This window comes from Astatotilapia calliptera, chromosome 7, assembly GCF_964374335.1.
Source record: "Astatotilapia calliptera chromosome 7, fAstCal68.1, whole genome shotgun sequence".
NCBI classification, from domain to species: domain Eukaryota; kingdom Metazoa; phylum Chordata; class Actinopteri; order Cichliformes; family Cichlidae; genus Astatotilapia; species Astatotilapia calliptera.
Window position 1 is genome coordinate 3,128,280 of NC_137428.1, and position 19,210 is coordinate 3,147,489.

General features: G+C 43.2%; 1 protein-coding gene across 1 annotated transcript; it reads right to left on the reverse strand.

Annotated features, from left to right (window-relative positions):
- Positions 1–1,245: 1,245 nt before the first annotated feature.
- LOC113025093 (solute carrier family 13 member 1-like) lies at positions 1,246–18,895 on the reverse strand. The gene is made up of 15 exons (XM_026172496.2): positions 18,621–18,895; positions 16,392–16,520; positions 15,825–15,961; positions 15,552–15,718; positions 15,380–15,419; positions 15,192–15,273; positions 14,912–15,078; positions 14,156–14,275; positions 8,791–8,889; positions 7,811–7,912; positions 6,830–6,921; positions 6,353–6,447; positions 5,383–5,544; positions 3,318–3,455; positions 1,246–3,212 (listed from the first exon to the last, which is right to left on the reverse strand). The coding sequence occupies exons 1-15, from the start codon at positions 18,738–18,740 to the stop codon at positions 3,078–3,080; spliced, it is 1,785 nt and encodes a 594-aa protein (XP_026028281.2). The 5' UTR covers positions 18,741–18,895; the 3' UTR covers positions 1,246–3,077.
- Positions 18,896–19,210: the final 315 nt, after the last annotated feature.

The window sequence follows — 19,210 nt, forward strand, 5'->3', positions numbered from 1 at the left end:
GTCCTAAACCTCTCATGTTCAGCTGTTTCCCTCTTTTTCTTTGGTCATTTTAGCCTTTTTGGCAGGGTGAAGGGAGTATCTGCCATCAAACAAGAAGACAGCTGCATGTAGCTATGATGATGTTTGCTAGTTCACCTTACATGCATTAATGTAATCACGTGGTTAGCCTACTCAACGTAAATTACACATGAACAACATTAAGCTACTCACGCAGAGAAGAACGGCTGCTGCTGCCATCATCATCCTCATCATTTCTGCTACACTGGCAGGGCTAGGGGCCAGGACTCTCCTCTTCGGGTTTTTGGGGATGTTGCTAACTCCGGGTCAGATAACAGGCAACCCACCCGCAGTAGATGCGCTCGGTGTGAGGTCTTGCAGCAAGCTATCAAATATGGCGCATTTCTCGGCTTTTAAAAAAACGCTATGCGTCGCCAGGTGTTTCATCGGATTTGAGGTGTTACCTCCTTTGCACAGTATCACAGTATCAGCTTAAAGCACTTGTTGCAGGCTGCTGAGTTTGCATCTTTTGCTGTGAAGTACAGCCAGACTTTTGACCGCTTCACCTTGGGCATTTTTAATCTGTAGCTCTGCTCTAAAAGAACGTACGTACCTGGACCCGCGTACTATCCTCGGAAACGTAAAATGATTGGCTAGAAGTGTATCACAGCTCAGGAAAAAAAAGCACCGAAATAAAGCACCGAAGTGTGCGCTGCTTTTCGGTCTGGTTACTACCGTTTATGTCAGAACCGGTGCCACCAGTACCCATCCCTAGTCTCGACCTCACACGAACTTTGTCTTATGAGAAGAAAGGCCAATTCTCATGTGCATAATAACCTAACTGAAACTATATCTGTAATATGTTGAATAAATGTTTTAATCAAGAACATCTACTAAAAGCTTAATCAAAGAATATAAAAGTATAAAAGATAATAATGAATAACCTGGTTATTCAAATAGCATCATTCAAACAGCTCCTCAAAATGACAACCAAAATGCACACTTTACAGAGGGAACAAAGACATTTTAGAAGTATACTTCCTGGATGCAAAACATGCTCTGCAAAAGCCTGCGCTTCCTGTCTACTTTGGCACAGAGTGTACTCAGAGTTAAGCCTTTCTTTTATAATGCAATGTAATCTACATATAAACATTTAAGATTATGAAAAGCATTCAAAAGCATTTAAGATTATAGATTTAACTCAACAGTTTAAAGTGGTTATAACTGCACCTGTAATCAGAATCAGAATCAGAATCAGAATACTTTATTGATCCCTGGGGGAAATTATTTTTTGTTAAAGGCTAATTGGGTACCAATATGTTTAAACATCTGAATGCAATATCAATATTAATTATCAATGCAATGGTAATGATGATGGTTATTAACAATAGCAGCAAAATATCTCTCCAATCTCAATACTATCTAAAATATAACAGGACACTGGCGTAAATTCTCGATCATCTCACACTTCTGTTTAATCAGTTTTCCGTTTGATGTTTCTTCAGTTCTAATCTCAGCCAAACTGATTTACTCAGGAACAAATAAAACACTGAAAAAAGCCAAACAATAAAATGTTTAAGTTATCTAAGTGACTTATATATCATGTTTAACCTGAGTAGCGAAAGACGGCGGGGGTTTGAAAACGATGTACTCCCCGTACATCGTTCGCTGTTCTCGCGGCTCTAGTGAGCCTTGAACCCCGGCTCGCTATGGAGCTGGTGGGTAACAGACGTCTCTGAAAACGTTGGAGCACTTTTGCAAATATGTGATGTCTTGATAAACCGAGCAGATATTTGAGGTTTACACAGCTACATTCTCGCCTAAAAATATCTTAAAAGTTTATTTTGTGACCCAGAAAGAATAATAAGAGTAATATTAAAACTAAGTAGCTCCCGCCATTGATGGAAACAGAAATTGGCTGGGCTGCGCTATGAATCCTGGGATATGGTGGGCCACGAAGGATACACCTGACCCGTCCTTCGAATCTGGGGAAAAGGAGAACGCATTTGTCGGCCGCATTCGGAGGAGTCTACGAATTTGGACAGCCTTCGTTGCGTCGCTGTGACGTAATTGGCCTACAAATGCGGCCTCGGGAGGATGCAGCCCATGAATTTGGGCGCCCCCAGTGTGTAACCCGCGTCTCATGTTTCCTGTTTTATTTTGATAGTTCCTTGTCCTGCGTTTAGGGTATTCAGTTTTGCTTATTCCCTGTCTCGTCATGTTTGATCTCTCCCAGCTGTGTTCCCCGTGTTCTTCCACTTGTTTCTGGTTTACCCTTGTTCCTAGTTCCCTGTTTTCTTTTAGGTCCCCGTCCAGGTTTTCTTTTCTGTGTTTGTAAAGGTTTTGCTACAGTGCAATAAGCTGCTTCCTTCAGTTTACCTTATTGTTTCGAGTCCTGCGTTTAGGTCCTCATCCTGCCTGCAGCAGCACTCAGCATGATGGTAACAAATAGAAAAACTCAAATTGCTCTGATTGTTTATTCCAGTAACATTCCGTGACATCAAACTTCAGTTGGCAAATTTTTTTTATATTAATTTACCTATAAAGTATAGTAAATAACTTTAAAAAGGTGCAATGAAGAAGTGCAAATCCAAAGGTTTTCAGGGCTGGGCGTCTATTGTTGAATGCAAAATGACTCAGGACGGCAGCAAAGACGTCATTGTCTTCTCTGCTAAACTGCAGTTTGGGAGTATTTGGGGGGATTTTTAGGAGGATATCTCATCCTGACTTTTGAAAAACAGTGGAGTGTTATGATAGAGAAAAAGAAGATGTAGTAAGATAAACTGATTATTAGCCTGGGTCTGCACATTAGATTTGCTGACAACATGACTTCTTTAAATGTTTTTTGTTGGCAACCAGGTTTACCGCGACTGCAGCACCGAAACAGGGGCTTCTAAATGTTTACCTGTTGGTGGAGAGGAAGCAGTAACACCACTACAGAAACATGAATACACCCATTCAGCTTTGGGTTAGTTAAAGCACATTAATCTATTTCTTAAGCGTCGAACCCGGGAGCCTTTTTTGAGTCTCTTTCAGGATTCAGAGTCTGACCACTGAAAACTACGCCCGGAGTCCGCTCATCAAGGCGTCGTGGAGTTGAAGGTCGGTGCCCAGTCGGGGTACGTATCCAGCGAGAACAAAGGAATTCCCCAAGTTGCCATGGCCAGCAGGACGGCGAGGACTCCAATCGTGTTGACGCCAAGTCCTGCCTTAACCTGCAGCAGACAGGATCAGATTTTTCTTATGAATTATGGCCAGCATACATTTAGTGAAAGAGTTATTTCTAGTTGCAACCTCTATTTTCTTGTGACAGAACTCACCATATCTAGGGTGGTAAAGTGTCCATAGCCATACACCACAGCACCTGGTGGGTTGGACACTGGCAGGAGGAAGGAGAAGGATGTGCACAGGGTGGCGGGGATCAGGATGTACAAAGGGTTGACGTGTATGGCCTCGGCCTGAAGCGAGAACAATCTCTCATAAATATTTCCCACATTAGTGAGATTAAATAACAATAATTAGTTTTTATTATAAAAACTTTTATTAACATTCATTCAAAGGATTAAGGGGGGGGGGGCAATATGTATTTACATGTAAATGTGTTAGTAATGTCTGTTTAAACGCGTTCCTGTGATTATTTTCGTGTTGGCCTGAAGTTAAATATCGCCCTCTGCTGGTACTGCAGCTTACTGTACCTTTTGCATGCATGTCCATTTCACGCTTTGGAGATGCAAAGTTTGGGATGGACATGGTCGACGGGTGTGTCTATTGCATGCTTTGCAGTGGTACTGGTTGAAAAGATAGACATTGCCAACTTGACATCCCCCCCTCTAACTTGGTCAGGATGCTTTGTTCACAAACTGCCTCCGTTTGGACCTGTTCTTTTTGTATTTTTTAAACCAGAGTCAATTCAGGGAAATATTACGTGTGTCTGTAGCATATAGGTTTATATGGTTAAATGGTAATTGTACGAAAAGTAAAACACAAGAGCCAACAATGCATTTAAAAAAAAGAAATTAATGAAAAACGATGTGTTTCAGGTCATTTTTACGGAGTAACGAGAAAGTAACGTGTAATGAATTACTTCCTCCTGTTAGTAATTAATTAATGTACTACATTACTTTTACGAAAAGTGTTCTAATATGTGCATTTTTTTTAGTAATGACCCCAACACTGATCACAACAAAGAGGGGAAATATCTCCAACATGCAATTACTTTGCACAAATGTAATATCTTTGATTTACTGCCCGGGTGTGAAACTCTGTGATGGACCACCTGTGAACATCCAGACTACTGTTTCAAGAATTGTGCTCCACCAAAAAAACACAAGTATACAAATGAGTGGTTTGACTTGACCAGAGGAACGTGCTCAAGGCCAGCAGACAGAGGCACCATCTTCTTTTGGAGGTCAACGATGAGGGTTGAATCTCTCAGCCAACCCAGAGATCAGAGAACTAAATGTCCCTTAGAAAAGCTAAATGAGTAAGTTCTGCACACTTCCTGGAGAAACTCCTCCCTACTTATGGGGGGTCCGAAGGACTTGAGACAGAACTGTAAAAAGAGTTGTTAGCCTTGATGTGGTCGTCTCTTTTGTTGTAAGTTCCATATGCTCTGTTTTATGTTGAAACAAAATCTTAAAGCTCATAAACAGTACAAACTGCAGCTAAAGCAAAACACTGAAACAGCAGAACAACTCAGATGTCACAGCAGTTTCCCTCAAAAAAGCTGAATTTATCAGACTGAAAACACTGATGAGGTCAGGACTGAGGAGACATGAGAGGAATCTTGAAGACGTGTCTCTGCATAGTCTTAGCACTCGAGCACTTAAATTAATGCTTGAACTGGAGGCCGACCTCACGCTAAGTTGATGTTATGGAAGTTAAAGAATTTACAGGCATCAAATAGCATTTAGGCTCAACAAATGAAAAAGCAGATTCTGAAGAAAATGAATCATCTGGAAGCTGAAACCACACAGTTTTACTTATTTTTTCAGAGTTATTTTTCACTAATTTGGCTCTAGTGCTGCATTTGACGGTGAAACAGGGAACAACGCGCAGGAAAGGCCCAGACCAGCACCCGTGGTGCACAGCTGATTTCTAAAGAGCTCATTAATTCAACATGAGTATAAAATTGCTGCTCATCCCTTGCGTGTTGTATTTGTCGGGAGAAGCTAATCAGAAGAAAGTAGGGTTAAAGGGAGTGGATTTAAACGGTTTGTTTCAAGCAGACCATGAACGGAGGGATTCCTCCACAGCCCAGTGTAAGATAAATAATGATTATTTTAAGTACTCTAGTAAAGTCCAAGAATAAAATACTGAGCTCAAAATTGAACAGTAATTCTTAGCATTTTGGCGGATCTGTAAAGTATAACACACTGAACTAACCAGAGGAGAGAGAATGGGGAGGAAGATGGTGATGGTGGCAGCGTTGCTGGCCACCTCTGTCAGTGTGGTGGTAAGGAGGCAGGCCACTGTGACTGTGGCTAAGACCGGGAGGTCGCCCAGAGGTGTCATCAGCCTGGCCAGCCATAAAGACAGACCTGACTCCTGCACACACAAACAAACACACATGTTAAGTGTACAGCAGATTTTATACCAGCTTTAGGTGCCATTATATCAACCACTGGTTTCTGAAGGCCCATTTTGAAGATTTGACATGACATTTGTGGACATATGACCAGATGCAATGAGGACAGGCTGGTCTGACTGTGAAGCCATTTGTTCGTTAATTAATGATTTCAATTGTAGAGAAATTGTCAGTGGACAATGCACAGTTAGCCATACCATGGCAAAATTCACAAAAAAGACTTTTTTGTTCAGCTTGAGTCTAAATGAGTGACTGAGCCCATAAACTGAGCAGCAAAGTGCGTACAGAGGGCAATTCAAAGAGAAGGTGTTTGCACTGACCTCTGTAGGTCCTGAAGTCTTTTTACAACCACAGTCGGTTGGCCTATATCTTTATCTATCTCTATATCTGTCGCTGTTTATCTCTAGAGACAGAGATAGACAGAGATATAATTGAAGTGCACTCAAAACTATGTTATTTGAGTGTACTTATGGTTTAACTTTAAGCTAAACAATCTTGATCCTTTTTTTATTTCATGCTTTTCAGTAAGTTTTACTATAATCTTTCTGATCGTGAGCACTGACTGAAAACAATGTTGACACAATCAGGGGAGTAGTCCGGTTAAAGTTGTTGTAATCCCCAATGATCTGCACCAGAGAGCTGTTTTTTATCTGGACCTGAGGTTTTTCTGTGTTACCTGTGAAAACTTTACAATGTTTGCATCAAATTTCTTCTTGTTCGGTATGAGGAAACTGTTCTGAATGAAGTGTAATTTGTATGTCAGCATACCTCTGCACCTTTAGCGAGGGCAAAGCCTCCACTGACCATCAGGGCAACTTGCCACGGCATGGAGGCCTGAAACTCTTTCCAGGAAATCATTGACTCTGAATGGAGAGAGAAAAACATTTACTGGGACTGATGGCACAGATGCTGAAAAACAGACAAGCTGTTCAGAACCTCTGAGATTTAAATGAGTGTTAATACTTTACTGATTTTAGGTATTCACACATTTCTGTGCAGCTTAAAGTTTATTTTTTTATGTAAAAGCTTGATATACATAGGACACAATAACCAAAGAAGTGAGAATAATGTATTGTAGGAAAACTGTATTAAGAAGAATTAAGAAAAACAAAAGTTATCTACAGTAGTAAATCTACACTACTTAAACTCAACCAATTATGCTAATTTCCTGCTCTGGGGCTCTTTGAGTACTTGTGTTAGCCTTCAACGTCTGAGTAAACAACAAGCCACGTTCCATACATTTACCATATTTTCTGGAGGGTCCGTGAGCAGGTACGATGAAGAGGAGGACGCCCAGCACCAGAGCCACAGTGGCATCTGTGATGTAGTTGGATTTACTGAAAAACAGAAAAAGTGATCAGCTGGGTCATGGTTCATTGCTGCTGTGAAAAATCATAAATATATGTGTTTCCCAAAGAATCTGGTCTGATATTTGTCATTCTATCAAGAAACTGCCTGGAAAGGTCAAAACCAACAACAAGTCTGTTGGTTTCTACTGAAAGTGACTCCCAGATGAACTTCTCTGTATTAGAAAAGTTCTTTCGTGAAACAGCTGGTAACTCTGGTTCTTTGCATTACAAAGAGGAAACAATACATATTTTTAACAGTGTACGACTTCTCATGTTGCTCTTGGAAGAGGTGGAATTTTTCAAAATGATACTACATTTAAGAGTATTTGCTTCAAGGTTGTCTCCACATGCCTCTCTGGATGCTTCAGCACTACTGTTTATTTCTTCCTGAGAAATCTGTTCTGGCTGTTGAACAGACAGCAGTTTTAGGAGAGAGCCTGCAGCACATTCAGATACACGAATGTGCATGTGAACCACGATTTTTTTTCTTGATATTCATGGGGTTGTGCACTAATTTTCAAGCATCAGACTCCTGGAGGGGAGCTCGACTCTCCAGAAACACCTGAAGAGAACATTCAGCGGAAACTTTCAGGGTGCATATTATTGCCTGCAGGCATTATAGTTTCCATATCTCCATTTCAAGATCAAGTTTGAGTTGACACAGTGGCAGAGATCCAGAACAAATAGTAAGACTGTGACCTCTACAGAACGATCTATAGCAGGAGCGCTGTAGAAGGACACTGGACAAAATTAAACTATGGGTTTGTTGTTGTTGTTGCTTTAATGGGGAAAAAAATCGAGGGCTTTAAGATCACACCTTGTACTTGGGAATAAGTTTGAATAATTTCCAAGAAAATAAAAGAAGGTTGTGACTCACTGAGGGAAGAGGGAAGCCCAGCCGGGTATAAAACCTGGAGATCTGGTCAACCACAACAAAACCATGACCACAAAAACCACCCCGGTGAAGATCTCCTGAGAACTGGAGAGAGGGAACGAATGAATGTGTGAATGCATAAATTATCATAGGAATGTCTTTCTGTCAATAACTGATCAACAAGTAAATGAATGATGGCAATCTAAGGTAATTTAAAACCCTCTGTATTATTAAATAAATTCCTGAATGAAAATATAGCTCTTTAAAAGAGTTATATTGTAAGTTATATATGTGCTGACAGAGAGAGAGTTCACCAAACCTCCAGGCTATAGATGTCTTTATCCATCTCATTTGGCCTGAGTTGGTCAGTTTGTGAGATAAATGTCTCCCTCTCATGAATATAAAACCAGGTGGCCCTTGCCTTGTTATGTTCAAAGTGCACCCAAAAAACAAGTAAATAAATAAATACATTTATTCTGAATGAATCCCAAAAACGAAAAGAAAAAGACTGAAAAATGCAGAAGCAATGTCTCTTTGTAGAAATCATGACCTGTCTGCACAACAAAGCAAACAAAAACTGTGAAGGTTTTTCTACAGAAGAACGCTTCAGGCAACCTTCTGGAGACCCTTAGTCATTCTGGATTAGGCAGGTTGTCCCAATAAAATTCCAAATAAGGGGTTAAAAAATGGGGTAAACATTTATATTCTGATTATTTTTACCATGTGTATTAATATAGGTGTTTTAGACGATACATATATAGTTCAATTTTTATGTTTGTTTGTTTTTTATTCAAAACACCGAATACAAAAATGAATGACCATTCATTTGCCTGTTTCTAATATTTGAGGTCAGTGAATGGATGAATAGATAAATGGACATATTAATGCCTGACAGCAGTAATGATCACGCATGAATGAATAAATGATCAAGCTGATTACTTTGAAGAATAAACAAGTGTGTAAATGAACGAATGAGAGATCACCGAATGGCTCCCAGCTTCTTGTACTCATCTTCCAGCACCTTTTTCACCGCCCTCTCTCTCTCAGACTGCTCTCCCCGACACTGCCACAGGAACTTGAAGCTGCGTAAGAGAGAGAGAGAGAGAGAGAGAGAGAGAGAGAGAGAGAGAGAGAGAGAGAGAGAGAGAGAGAGAGAGAGAGAAAGAGGAAGTGCCCACACTGAATTTAATGACTGACTGTGTTTGGTTAAAAGCACAGATAGACAATGAAAAAATAATTATATATTTACATAGTTGTGAAACTATATAGTCAGCACAGTGGCGCGTGGTTAGCGCTATTGCCGCACAGCAAGAAGGTCCTGAGTTTAATTCCACCATCAGGCCGGGGTCTTTCTGTGTGGGCGTTTGCGTGGGCAGTTTGTGGGGATAGGCAAAAACTGCCCATAGGTATGAATGCGGGAGTGAATGTGAGTGCGAATGGTTGTCTGTCTCTGTGTGTTAGCCCTGCGACAGACTGGCGACCTGTCCAGGGTGTGCCCCGCCTCTCGCCCTATGACAGTTGGGACCCCCCGCGACCCTGAAAAGGATAAGCGGAAGCGGATGGATGGATGAAAATATATAAATTATAACCAAGTTATTCAAATACTTAGTGGGTCTGAATTTTACTTTCACTAGCTGGGACCACATCTTCAGTTACGATGAATGATGATGGATGAGAGACCGTGGACTGATGCTGCGATTTGGGGAAGGCCTCGGAGGGGACTGGCAGCAGCTCCTGGGTGGGGCAGATCCCCAAAGAAGGCATCCCCTAGCAGAAGCGAAGATTGGACATTGTGAAGGTCTTGGAGATTGTTGCGAATGTATAACTGGTAGTCTTGTGATGACCATCGGACCGTGAGCTTGATTAAGTGGTCCGTAATTCCTTTGCGGGAGGCATAAGTTGCTGTACCAATGTGGAAGGAATGGCCAAAGAAGAGATTAGGAGAAATCCTGGACACCATAAAACTTGCCAAAAATGTGAAAGAAACTATGATCTGGTTGGGATGTGGCTGGATTCGATGATGAGCTGAAGGTCTGAATGTAAGTTATGCTGGGATTTTCTGAGGTAGAGGTAATGGGTCAGCAATTCAAAGGGGCTTAAAGGTGAGTTTATTTTAAAGTAAAATATCAAAAAGCGGCTGCGCAATTGGTTGGTTTTGCTTTGTCTGAAGAAGAAGATGAAGCAGTTTTTGGAGACTGGGCGGCGGTTGCTTAAGCAGGGATAAAGATCCGGATGGAATTTTGTCAATAAGGAGGTCAATTCTGAACAGCGTAGAAACCCGAAGAAGGCAAGCAGCAACATAGTGTGCAGGCCAGTAAGTAGTCACTGTACTTCAGCCGGAGCATGGAAATGCAGTGATAAAGAAGTTAGGGGCAAACGGCATGGGGTTGCAATGGGAGCCTGACGTTGGAGACCTTTGATGAGTAGCAAGCTGAGATGGGTTTAGAGGTCAAGCAACGCCCCCTGTGAGCACATGACGATGGGGCCGTCGCGGCTGTTGATCAACCTGGGTGGAGTAGGCTGGTTGAGTAGTGGAAAAATCAGCTCTGTCAGATCTATATATTTACAAGCAATGATTTGTTGGCAAAGGTAAGCGGATACTGGGAAAGAGGTGACCCTAAAATGACGTTGCTCTATGCTCAGGCTGCTGGGGAACATCCCACAATGCACTGAGTACTGCAGTTTGTATTTGAGTTTGTCTGTCCATATTCTCCATTTTTGTCTTCTCCTCTCTTACTCCCTCCTAACCAGTCACAATAAAAGCCCCCTCGCCGGGCCTGGTTTTATTGGAGGTTCCTCCCCACCATCTCCAAATGTTTACTGAAGAAGGACGACCTGCACATTGGGACCCTCTGATGTTTACATTATATTACAATCTCATCTCACTGGCAGCAAACATCAGCTGATGGTTCAACCTTTGACCACATCTAATATAGTGAACTATTAAAGATACTTCCCCCCCCCCCCACACCCACAGTTGCTACAGAACTGCAGAGTGCTTTAAAATTCACCTCCATCCCTGCTCTTCCTTTTTCTGTTCTTCCTGCTGTCATCTGCTCTGTTATTTCCTGAAGTCCGACTACTGCCTTATTTCTTAAATATCAATGACTGCAAATGCAAATAACACCATCCATCCATCCATCTTCATCCGCTTTATCCGGGGCCGGGTCGCGGGGGCAGCAGCCTAAGCAAAGAGGCCCAGACCTCCCTCTCCCCAGCCACCTCCTCCAGCTTATCCGGGGGAATACCAAGGCGTTCCCAGGCCAGCCGAGAGATATAATCTCTCCAGCGTGTCCTGGGTCTGCCCCGGGGCCTCCTCCCGGTGGGACATGCCTGGAACACCTCACCCAGGAGGCGCCCAGGGGGCATCCTTGTCAGATGCCCGAACCACCTCAGCTGGCTCCTTTCGATGTGGAGCAGCAGCTGCTCTACTCTGAGCCCCTCCCGGATGGCCGAACTTCTCACCCTATCTCTAAGGGAGAGGCCAGCCACCCTTCGGAGGAAGCTCATTTCTGCTGCTTGTATCCGCGATCTCGTTCTTTCGGTCACTACCCACAGCTCGTGGCCATAGGTGAGGGTAGGGACGTAGATCGACCGGTAAATTGAGAGCTTCACTTTTACACTCAGCTCCCTCTTCACCACGACGGACCGGTGCAGCGTCCGCATTACTGCAGCTGCAGCCCCAATCCGTCTGTCGATCTCCGGCTCCCTTCTCCCATCACTCGCGAACAAGACCCCGAGATACTTGAACTCCTCCACTTGGGGCAGGAACTCATCCCCGACCCGGAGTGGGCACTCCACCCTTTTCCGGCTGAGAACCATGGCCTCAGATTTGGAGGTGCTGATCCTCATTCCCGCTGCTTCACACTCGGCTGCGAACCATTCCAGTGCGAGCTGGAGGCCCTCACCCGATGAAGCCAACAGAACCACATCATCTGCAAAAATCAGAGATGAGATTCTGAGGCCACCAAAGCGAAAGCCCTCCGCCACCTGGCTGCGCCTAGAAATCCTGTCGGTTGTATAGGGATCGAATGGCCCGTAGCAATGGGCCAGACACCCCATATTCCCGCAACACCTCCCACAGGACACCCCGAGGGACACGGTCGAATGCCTTCTCCAAGTCCACAAAACACATGTAGACTGGTTGGGCAAACTCCCATGCACCCTCAAGTATCCTGGAGAGGATAAAGAGCTGGTCCAGTGTTCCGCGACCAGGACGAAAACCACATTGTTCCTCCTGTATCCGAGGTTCGACTAACGGACGAACTCTCCTTTCCAGCACCCTGGCATAGACTTTCCCAGGGAGGCTGAGGAGTGTGATCCCCCTGTAGTTGGAACACACCCTCCGGTCCCCCTTCTTAAAGATGGGGACCACCACCCCGGTCTGCCAGTCCACAGTCCACATGCAAATAACACATTTTGGGAAAATATTGCAGACTTTTGGAGGATAGTTTGGAGTGTCCCCTCTGCAAATCGATACCTTTTCCCCTGGTAGGGTCTCCCATGGTGTGCATGCTGCGGTGGGTATCCTAGGATCCCCTCGGCTTGCTGCCTGTACTTTGGGGTTTCTCCCAGCAGACGAGCGGGTTTCTTCCCTGCGCCTTCGGGTGAGTGAACAGGTCCTGACTGTTGTCTGCTCTTATGTGCCGACTGACGGTTCAGACTACCCAGCCTTCTTGGAGTCCCTGGGTGGGGTGCTTGAAGGTGCTCCACCTGGGAACTCCGTTGTCCTACTGGGAGACTTCAACGCTCATGTGGGCAACGTTAATGAGACCTGTTTGAACATAAGAGTGTCCATACATGCATGGACACCCTAGTCTGCAAGTCAGTGATCGATTTTACAATCGTATCACCAGACCTGCAGCCATTTGTTCTGGACACTTGGGTAAAGAGAGGGGCTGAGCTGTCAACTGATCACCACCGGGTGGTGAGTTGGATCAGGTGGCGGGGGAGGACGCTGGACAGACCTGGCGCACCCAAACGTATAGTGAATTTGTGCTGGGAACACCTGGCAGAGGCCATAGGTTTGTGAGATCGTCTATGCATACCTCCGGCAGAGCTTCAAGGGCATTCCGAGGGAGAATGGTGACATTGAGGCTGACTGGACCATGTTCAGCACCTCCATTGCCAAACCAAATGTTGGGCACCAGAGGTGAAGGGATCCACAAAGCTGAAGAAGGAGGCCAATCTGGCTTGTTTAGCTTGTGGGACTTTGGAGGCAGTTGATATGTACCGACAGACCAAGCGGAACATGGCTTGGGCAGGGGCTGAAGCAAAAAGTCAGGTGTGGTAGGAGTTTGGAGAGGCCATGGAAAAAGACTAAAAAGAGATTCTAGCACACCGTCAGGTGACTCAGGAGGGGAAAGCGGTGGCCTACCTGCACTGTGTATATTGCGGATTGAACGCTACTGACTTCGACTGAAAACATCTCTGGATCTCGTTTACAAGAGACAAGAGAAGGAAGCGGAAGATCGACAGATGGATTGGTGCTGCGGTTGCAGTGATGTGGACGCTGTACCGGTCTGTCGTGGTGAAGAGAGCTGAGTTTAAAAGCGAAGCTCTCATTTTACCAGTCGATCGACGTCTCTACCCTCACCTATGGTCACGAGCTGTTGATTGTGACCGAAAGGACGAGATTGCTGATACGAGTGATGGATGGGCTGGTGGCCAGGCAGAGGGAATTCTGGGCTTCTCTGCTTAGGTTGCTGCCCCCACAACCCCGCCCCGGATTACTGGAAGAAGATGGGTGGATGCATGGATGGATGCATGGATTGATGGTTTCGAGTGTTTTTATGTGGGTGGTTTTTGGCTCTGTTTAAAGGGTACTACAGTATATGCACTGTATTTTAAAAGTTCAGTTAACAGCTTAGCTGATCTTCCAGCCGCTTCAATGGCTACCTGTAGGTGTGCGGTGGACTGGCCAACAGTAAACCTTCAGAATAAAAAACTTGCACATTTAAGTTGCTTTAAATAGGCCCACAAAACTGTCAAACAGCATTTATGTTCTTTAGTTCCTTTTTAAAGAACTTAAAGTTCGAGAGCAAACCAGCCGTGTTGAATGACACTGTTTTATGTAGTCTCTGTTGATGGCATTATTAACAAAGCACAAAAGCATAAATATGAAAACAAATGGTTCATCATCGTCAAAACTCTAATAAATATTCACAACAATAAAGACATAAATGTGATGTGATGATACTTTCACTAATTAATCAATGCAAAGAAATCAGAATAGGATGATGAAACTGATAAAAGAGAAAAAATAATGGAGTGTGCACAAAGAGTAGTCAGAATAGAATAGCACTGATAGCAGGTGATTGGCTCTGCAGATGGTATGCTGACACTCACTCTGAGCCAATGAAGATCCAATACAGCCACAACCATGTCATCAGCAGCATGATAACACTGATGGGCAGGCACAACAGGAGCCAGTTCGCAAAGTTGATGCTGTTGCAGTCTGGGTAAACGCTGAATGTAAAGACAGTGTTTGGAGAACATTGGTTGTTTTTTTTTACAGCAGTCTTTCAATCATTTAGTTCATTCTAGCTGTGCAGCAGACTGAATTAACCAAACATGAACGGCAAGCCTTCATTTGTGCCTGTTCATGTTTCTAAAGTAAAATCACTTTAAAGTCTCTTTGTGCTGGTTTTTATCGACTTTATGTTCCTGAAGACTAAAAGAAAGATCGTATGTGTGTTTTCATTAGGTAGGGTTTGTGTTGGTGTGTAGGGCTGTAATTGGAGGTTTCTGATGTTAAATGGTAATTATGAGACAATATGTTCAGAGTAATTTTACAGAGAAACTTGAAAGTAATGAGTAGAGAAAACAAGTTACTTTCTCTGTGGAGTAATTAAGTAACATACTGGATTAATTTTAGCTGTGTTCTGTGTAATAAGAGTAAAACATTACTTTTTTGGAATAATGATCCTGAGTAAAACTTCATTACAACAGAGAGGGGATATACCTCCAGCATAAGCAAACATTTGACCACACAGCTTGCAATTCATTTGCATGAATGTAATGTCTTTGATGTCCTGACTTGCCATGGTGACTCTCAAAGTGCAGCCAATGAGAATTGATAGATTCTACTTACAAGACACTCACCGGTTGAGGTGCTCAGCGAATATGAGGTTAGGAGAGGTTCCGGGCAGCGTGGTGATGCCGCCGATGTTGGAGGAGTAGGCAATGCCGATGCACATGGCTTTGCATAGCATCCGACCCTGTTGACATCCTGTGTCCCTGTGGGAGGCCGTGGGTACGTTTTCTGCAGCCTGTAAGACAAAATGCAGAGAGAAGCAGATTTAGCGGAAGTAGCAGAACATGCAGAACTGGAAAAATATCAAAGAATAATTTTATTCTGTGTTTATTTGGTGCTTTTTTGCACCTCGTCTGCCGCAGGCTGCGACTCTGCTGGTATTTGAACAGAAGTGAAGGTTTCTGTGGGGACATCTGGCTCTGTGCTGTCACTGAGAGAGGAATAAGGGATTCAACTGCTCTTCAAGCACATCAGAAACAAAAACTTAGAACACCCTGAACCCAGAGGGCAGCAGTGAATCCCCATGCTTTACATACCTCAGAGCTTCTTTATTTTTTGCAGTACAGTTGTTGATTTCTGAAAAAATGACAGATTATAGTCAGGGCCACAAGTTCCATCCTACTGTAAGCTCAAAGACACACAGCTATCTCACACTTTTAATTATATTTTGTGCTTTTATAAAGTAAAGTATACTGTCTGTGCAGGTACCGTCCAGCTCCAGGGTAGGGTTGTCTTCACCAGAGTATCCCTCTTCATTCGCCTTTAGAATCTGTTTGAGAACAGCATCTACGATGGGCATCACCATGGTAACAGCTGATGTGTTTTGGACCCACATTGAGAGGAAGGCACAGCCGGACATGAAGCCAAGCAACAACCTGAAGGAGACAGTGGTGTGTTCAAAAAGCAACAATGGAGCCTTCACACTTAAATCTCGAAGAAATACAAAATTTGAATCCAACAGCAGAGAACGAAGATGCTCACCAAGCAGGGTTGACCCCCACCAAGGTGACGAGCCTCAGGGCGACTCTGCGGTGGAGGCCCCACTTCTCGATGGACGTGGCGAGGCAGATAACACCCACAAGCAGGAAGTGGAAGTTATTAAAATACTCCTTTGCCACCTAGAGGAGAAAGGTGATTTTAGAACAGAGAGTGCATCTACAGGGTAATTGAGGAAGAGGAGTTAAAATTTAAGCCCATTTTCAAATTTGAGTTTGTGGCCAAAGAAAATGTTATACAGGGAGTTAACAAGTAACAGATAAACCAATTAAAAATACAGCTTTAAAAAACACACAGATGCACTGGAAAATATTAAATAATTGGATCAGTACCAACAATTGTTCTGAGCTGTAAATCATACAGAGCAAGAAATTAGGAAAACAGGGCTCTTTATTATTTGTCAAGAAAAAAAAGAAAAATTTCATGTTGAAGTCAGTGCTTCTTTTTCCACATGCAGGGACACAAGTAGCACATCTGCTGCTGTGCATTCATAAAGAATAACAATCCTTAAGACGAAGAACATTTTGTCCTCTGTAACTCTGATTGACTCACATTGGAGGACGACATGATACCACACAGGGGGAAGAGGATGGCGGGGAGCATGGCGGTCATGGACAGTGGAATCACCTCTGTTATCCAGTATATTGCCATCAGCAGCAACACAAAGCCACATTCTGCCTCCTACAGGGAAAACACGATTACACACACACAAACACATCGATGACTGTAATTATAGCTAAAGGTCATTTTTATATAAATGTAATGCAAAGATTAGACGCAGCAGCTTGTCCACTAAGCCAGAGTCTCTCTCGTCACTCAGCAGCTACCTTCAAACACCTTTAGCTAGTTATTTGGACTGAACCATTGTCTAATTTAACCTCCATTCCAGCGGTTATCTTTCTATTATCTTTACTTTTTTCTTTTCTTTTTTTGAACCATCCAGTTGTGGATCTGCATGAACATTTCCACCACCAGGCTTCACAATCAGGGCCCAGCATTTTGGGTGTCACACTATCAAGTTCTGCTTGATAGTGCAATAATGTTTCCCGTTTTTATTATTATTAGCTTGTCTGTTGATCTTGTCAGTCTTGAATTCTTGCAGTTACTTTGCATATCGGAAGTTATTAGTTCCCTTCACTTCACATTCTTTTCCTTTGAGTCCTTTCCTTATGCAGAGTTTACGTTTCTGTTGGAGTTTCCTTGTTTGGTTTTTAGTGGTTGTTTGTGTCTAATATTTATTGTTACTTCCTCACCCATAATTGCATCGATCTCATGCAGACATGTCTCTTTTCCTCACTGATGTGTCGACCTGAATGCTCCCCATTTAAAAAAAATAGTGCCGTCTCCCCCTTGTGCTTTGTCTCAGCTATTCTCTCATGTGCTCTGTGTCAGTTTATGCTGTGCACTTGATTTGCTGCTTCATGGACTTTCGTGGAATTCTAGGTTCTCCTGAAACAATCTTGTTCTGATCTGTACTAAATATTAGACTTGTAGTCAAGACCGCCTAAACCAAGACAATACCAAGACCAGAGGGTATCGAGACCAATACAAGACGAAGACCAAGACAAAGTCGAGACGAGACCGAGACAAAAAAGTCTTTAAACTGCAGCCAGATGCTGCTTTGTTTACGGGTCTCAGGCATATTTATGTGTTTTTGCGATGCACTCGCACAGCCCTCCTCACCGCTGTCTACTGTCTCACTCACTTACTGAGAGGACAGACGCACGCTCCACTTGACTGTCACGTCTCTCACCCTCTCTGTTTTTCACATAATGATATTATCCTATATCCTCGCACATGATTGGCCACAATATGGAGGGATTGGAGCATAGCTGAGCCACTGTGTGAGAGCTGAGCAGCGAAAGGACATTGAGGAGCAGCTCTCGCTCAATGGGAGTCGACTCTTCTGATTCACCACAAAGCACTCTCTAAGCACGGCTCTTAGAGCTGATGCTTTTGCGCATGACACATTATCGAATGTTACGTTGTGTGTCATGGATACTGTTGACTCCAAATCTCCTGACCACTATGTCGATCTGAGACAGCAAGACCGAGACAGCGAGACCAAGACAAGACTGAGGGATTCGAGACCAAGACCACGTAAAAGTGGTCTCGAGACCACTAACTAAATCCAACTAAATATATCAAATCTTATTATAGCCTGAAAAACAAAATCCCACTGGCAAGCTTTGTTTTTGCACTGCAAAGGCTTTCCTTTGACCTATTTTCAATGTAGGTCAAACTTTCTGTAATCGGATATTGAGCTTTATTTGCAATCCCAGACAAGTCATTTGTTAACTGAAATTGTAAAAACTAACCATGAGGTTTCATTTTATGTGTTTTCATTTTATGAGTATATAAAGTTTTATATGCAGAAAGTTTTTGAAAAGGATCAAGGGTCAGCTGGCACTATGCACAAAGGTCTGTTAGCCGTATTTATAGTGACGGGAAAAAGTGTAAAAGATCTCGTAGTGCTTAGAGTTGAAAAAAGTGTATAAGTACAAATCCATGACTGGCTGATAGGAAAGCAAATAAAGAGCGAACGTAAACTTAATAAAGCACAGAGACTGTTCAGATCATCACAAAAACTCTACAATAGCTACAACCTACTGAGATCATATCATAAAGTTTATGTGCTATACAATTAAAACTAGCAGTGGCAACATATTTCACAATATGCAATTAATGATAGGAGCTGCTTAAAAACACTGATCAGTGCAATGTCAGTTAAATTAAACCGTTATGGAGGGGATACAGTTCCCGTCATATTTGTGCACGCACCTTTGTTCCGATGACCAGAGGAAGAGGGAGCAGCAGCAGCGGCGTGAGGATGATCAGGAGAAGGCTGTGATAGTTCCACAGTGCTTCGCTCAGCTTCGTCAGCATCCTTCGGTCGTACATTGTTTTCTTCTCTCCTGCTGGTTCCTACTGTGACCCCGCAGTTATTTGGCTGTGATATGTTAGAGAGGGTAATAATTGACCAAGACTGAGAGGCTGGAAACCAGTTTGGGGAAGTCCTCCAACTACTGGAAGCTTCATTTTACATTTCCTTATCAGTTTTCTTGAGCAAGATACAAAAGCTCATTAGTAACTGTTGGTTATCTCTCCACTAAGACAAAGGTCAGATGTTAATGTGACAAGGCTTTTCATTTATTTCAAGCGTGGTGCTTGAAAGGGTCAATGTCAGTAGTTTCGCTGGAACTACAAATGCTTTTTTCACACCTAATGGAAGTATACCGATTCACAAAACATTTATATGTATCGGTGGTGTGTACTCCATTGTGTGTTATTAATGCTAAAATTTCTTAATCTTCCTTTTGACTTTGTCACAGACTCTGACATAAGAACCAAAACATAAAGGATGCAAAGTT

Coding starts and splice junctions, on each gene's coding strand:
- LOC113025093 (XM_026172496.2), bottom strand. CDS start 18,740: ATGTACGACCGAAGGATGCTGACGAAGCTGAGCGAAGCACTGTGGAAC. Junction 15,962..16,391: donor GTATCATGTCGTCCTCCAAT/GTGAGTCAATCA, acceptor TTTCTCCTCTAG/GTGGCAAAGGAGTATTTTAA. Junction 7,913..8,790: donor AAGAAGCTGGGAGCCATTCG/GTGATCTCTCAT, acceptor CCCTCTCTCCAG/TTCTCAGGAGATCTTCACCG.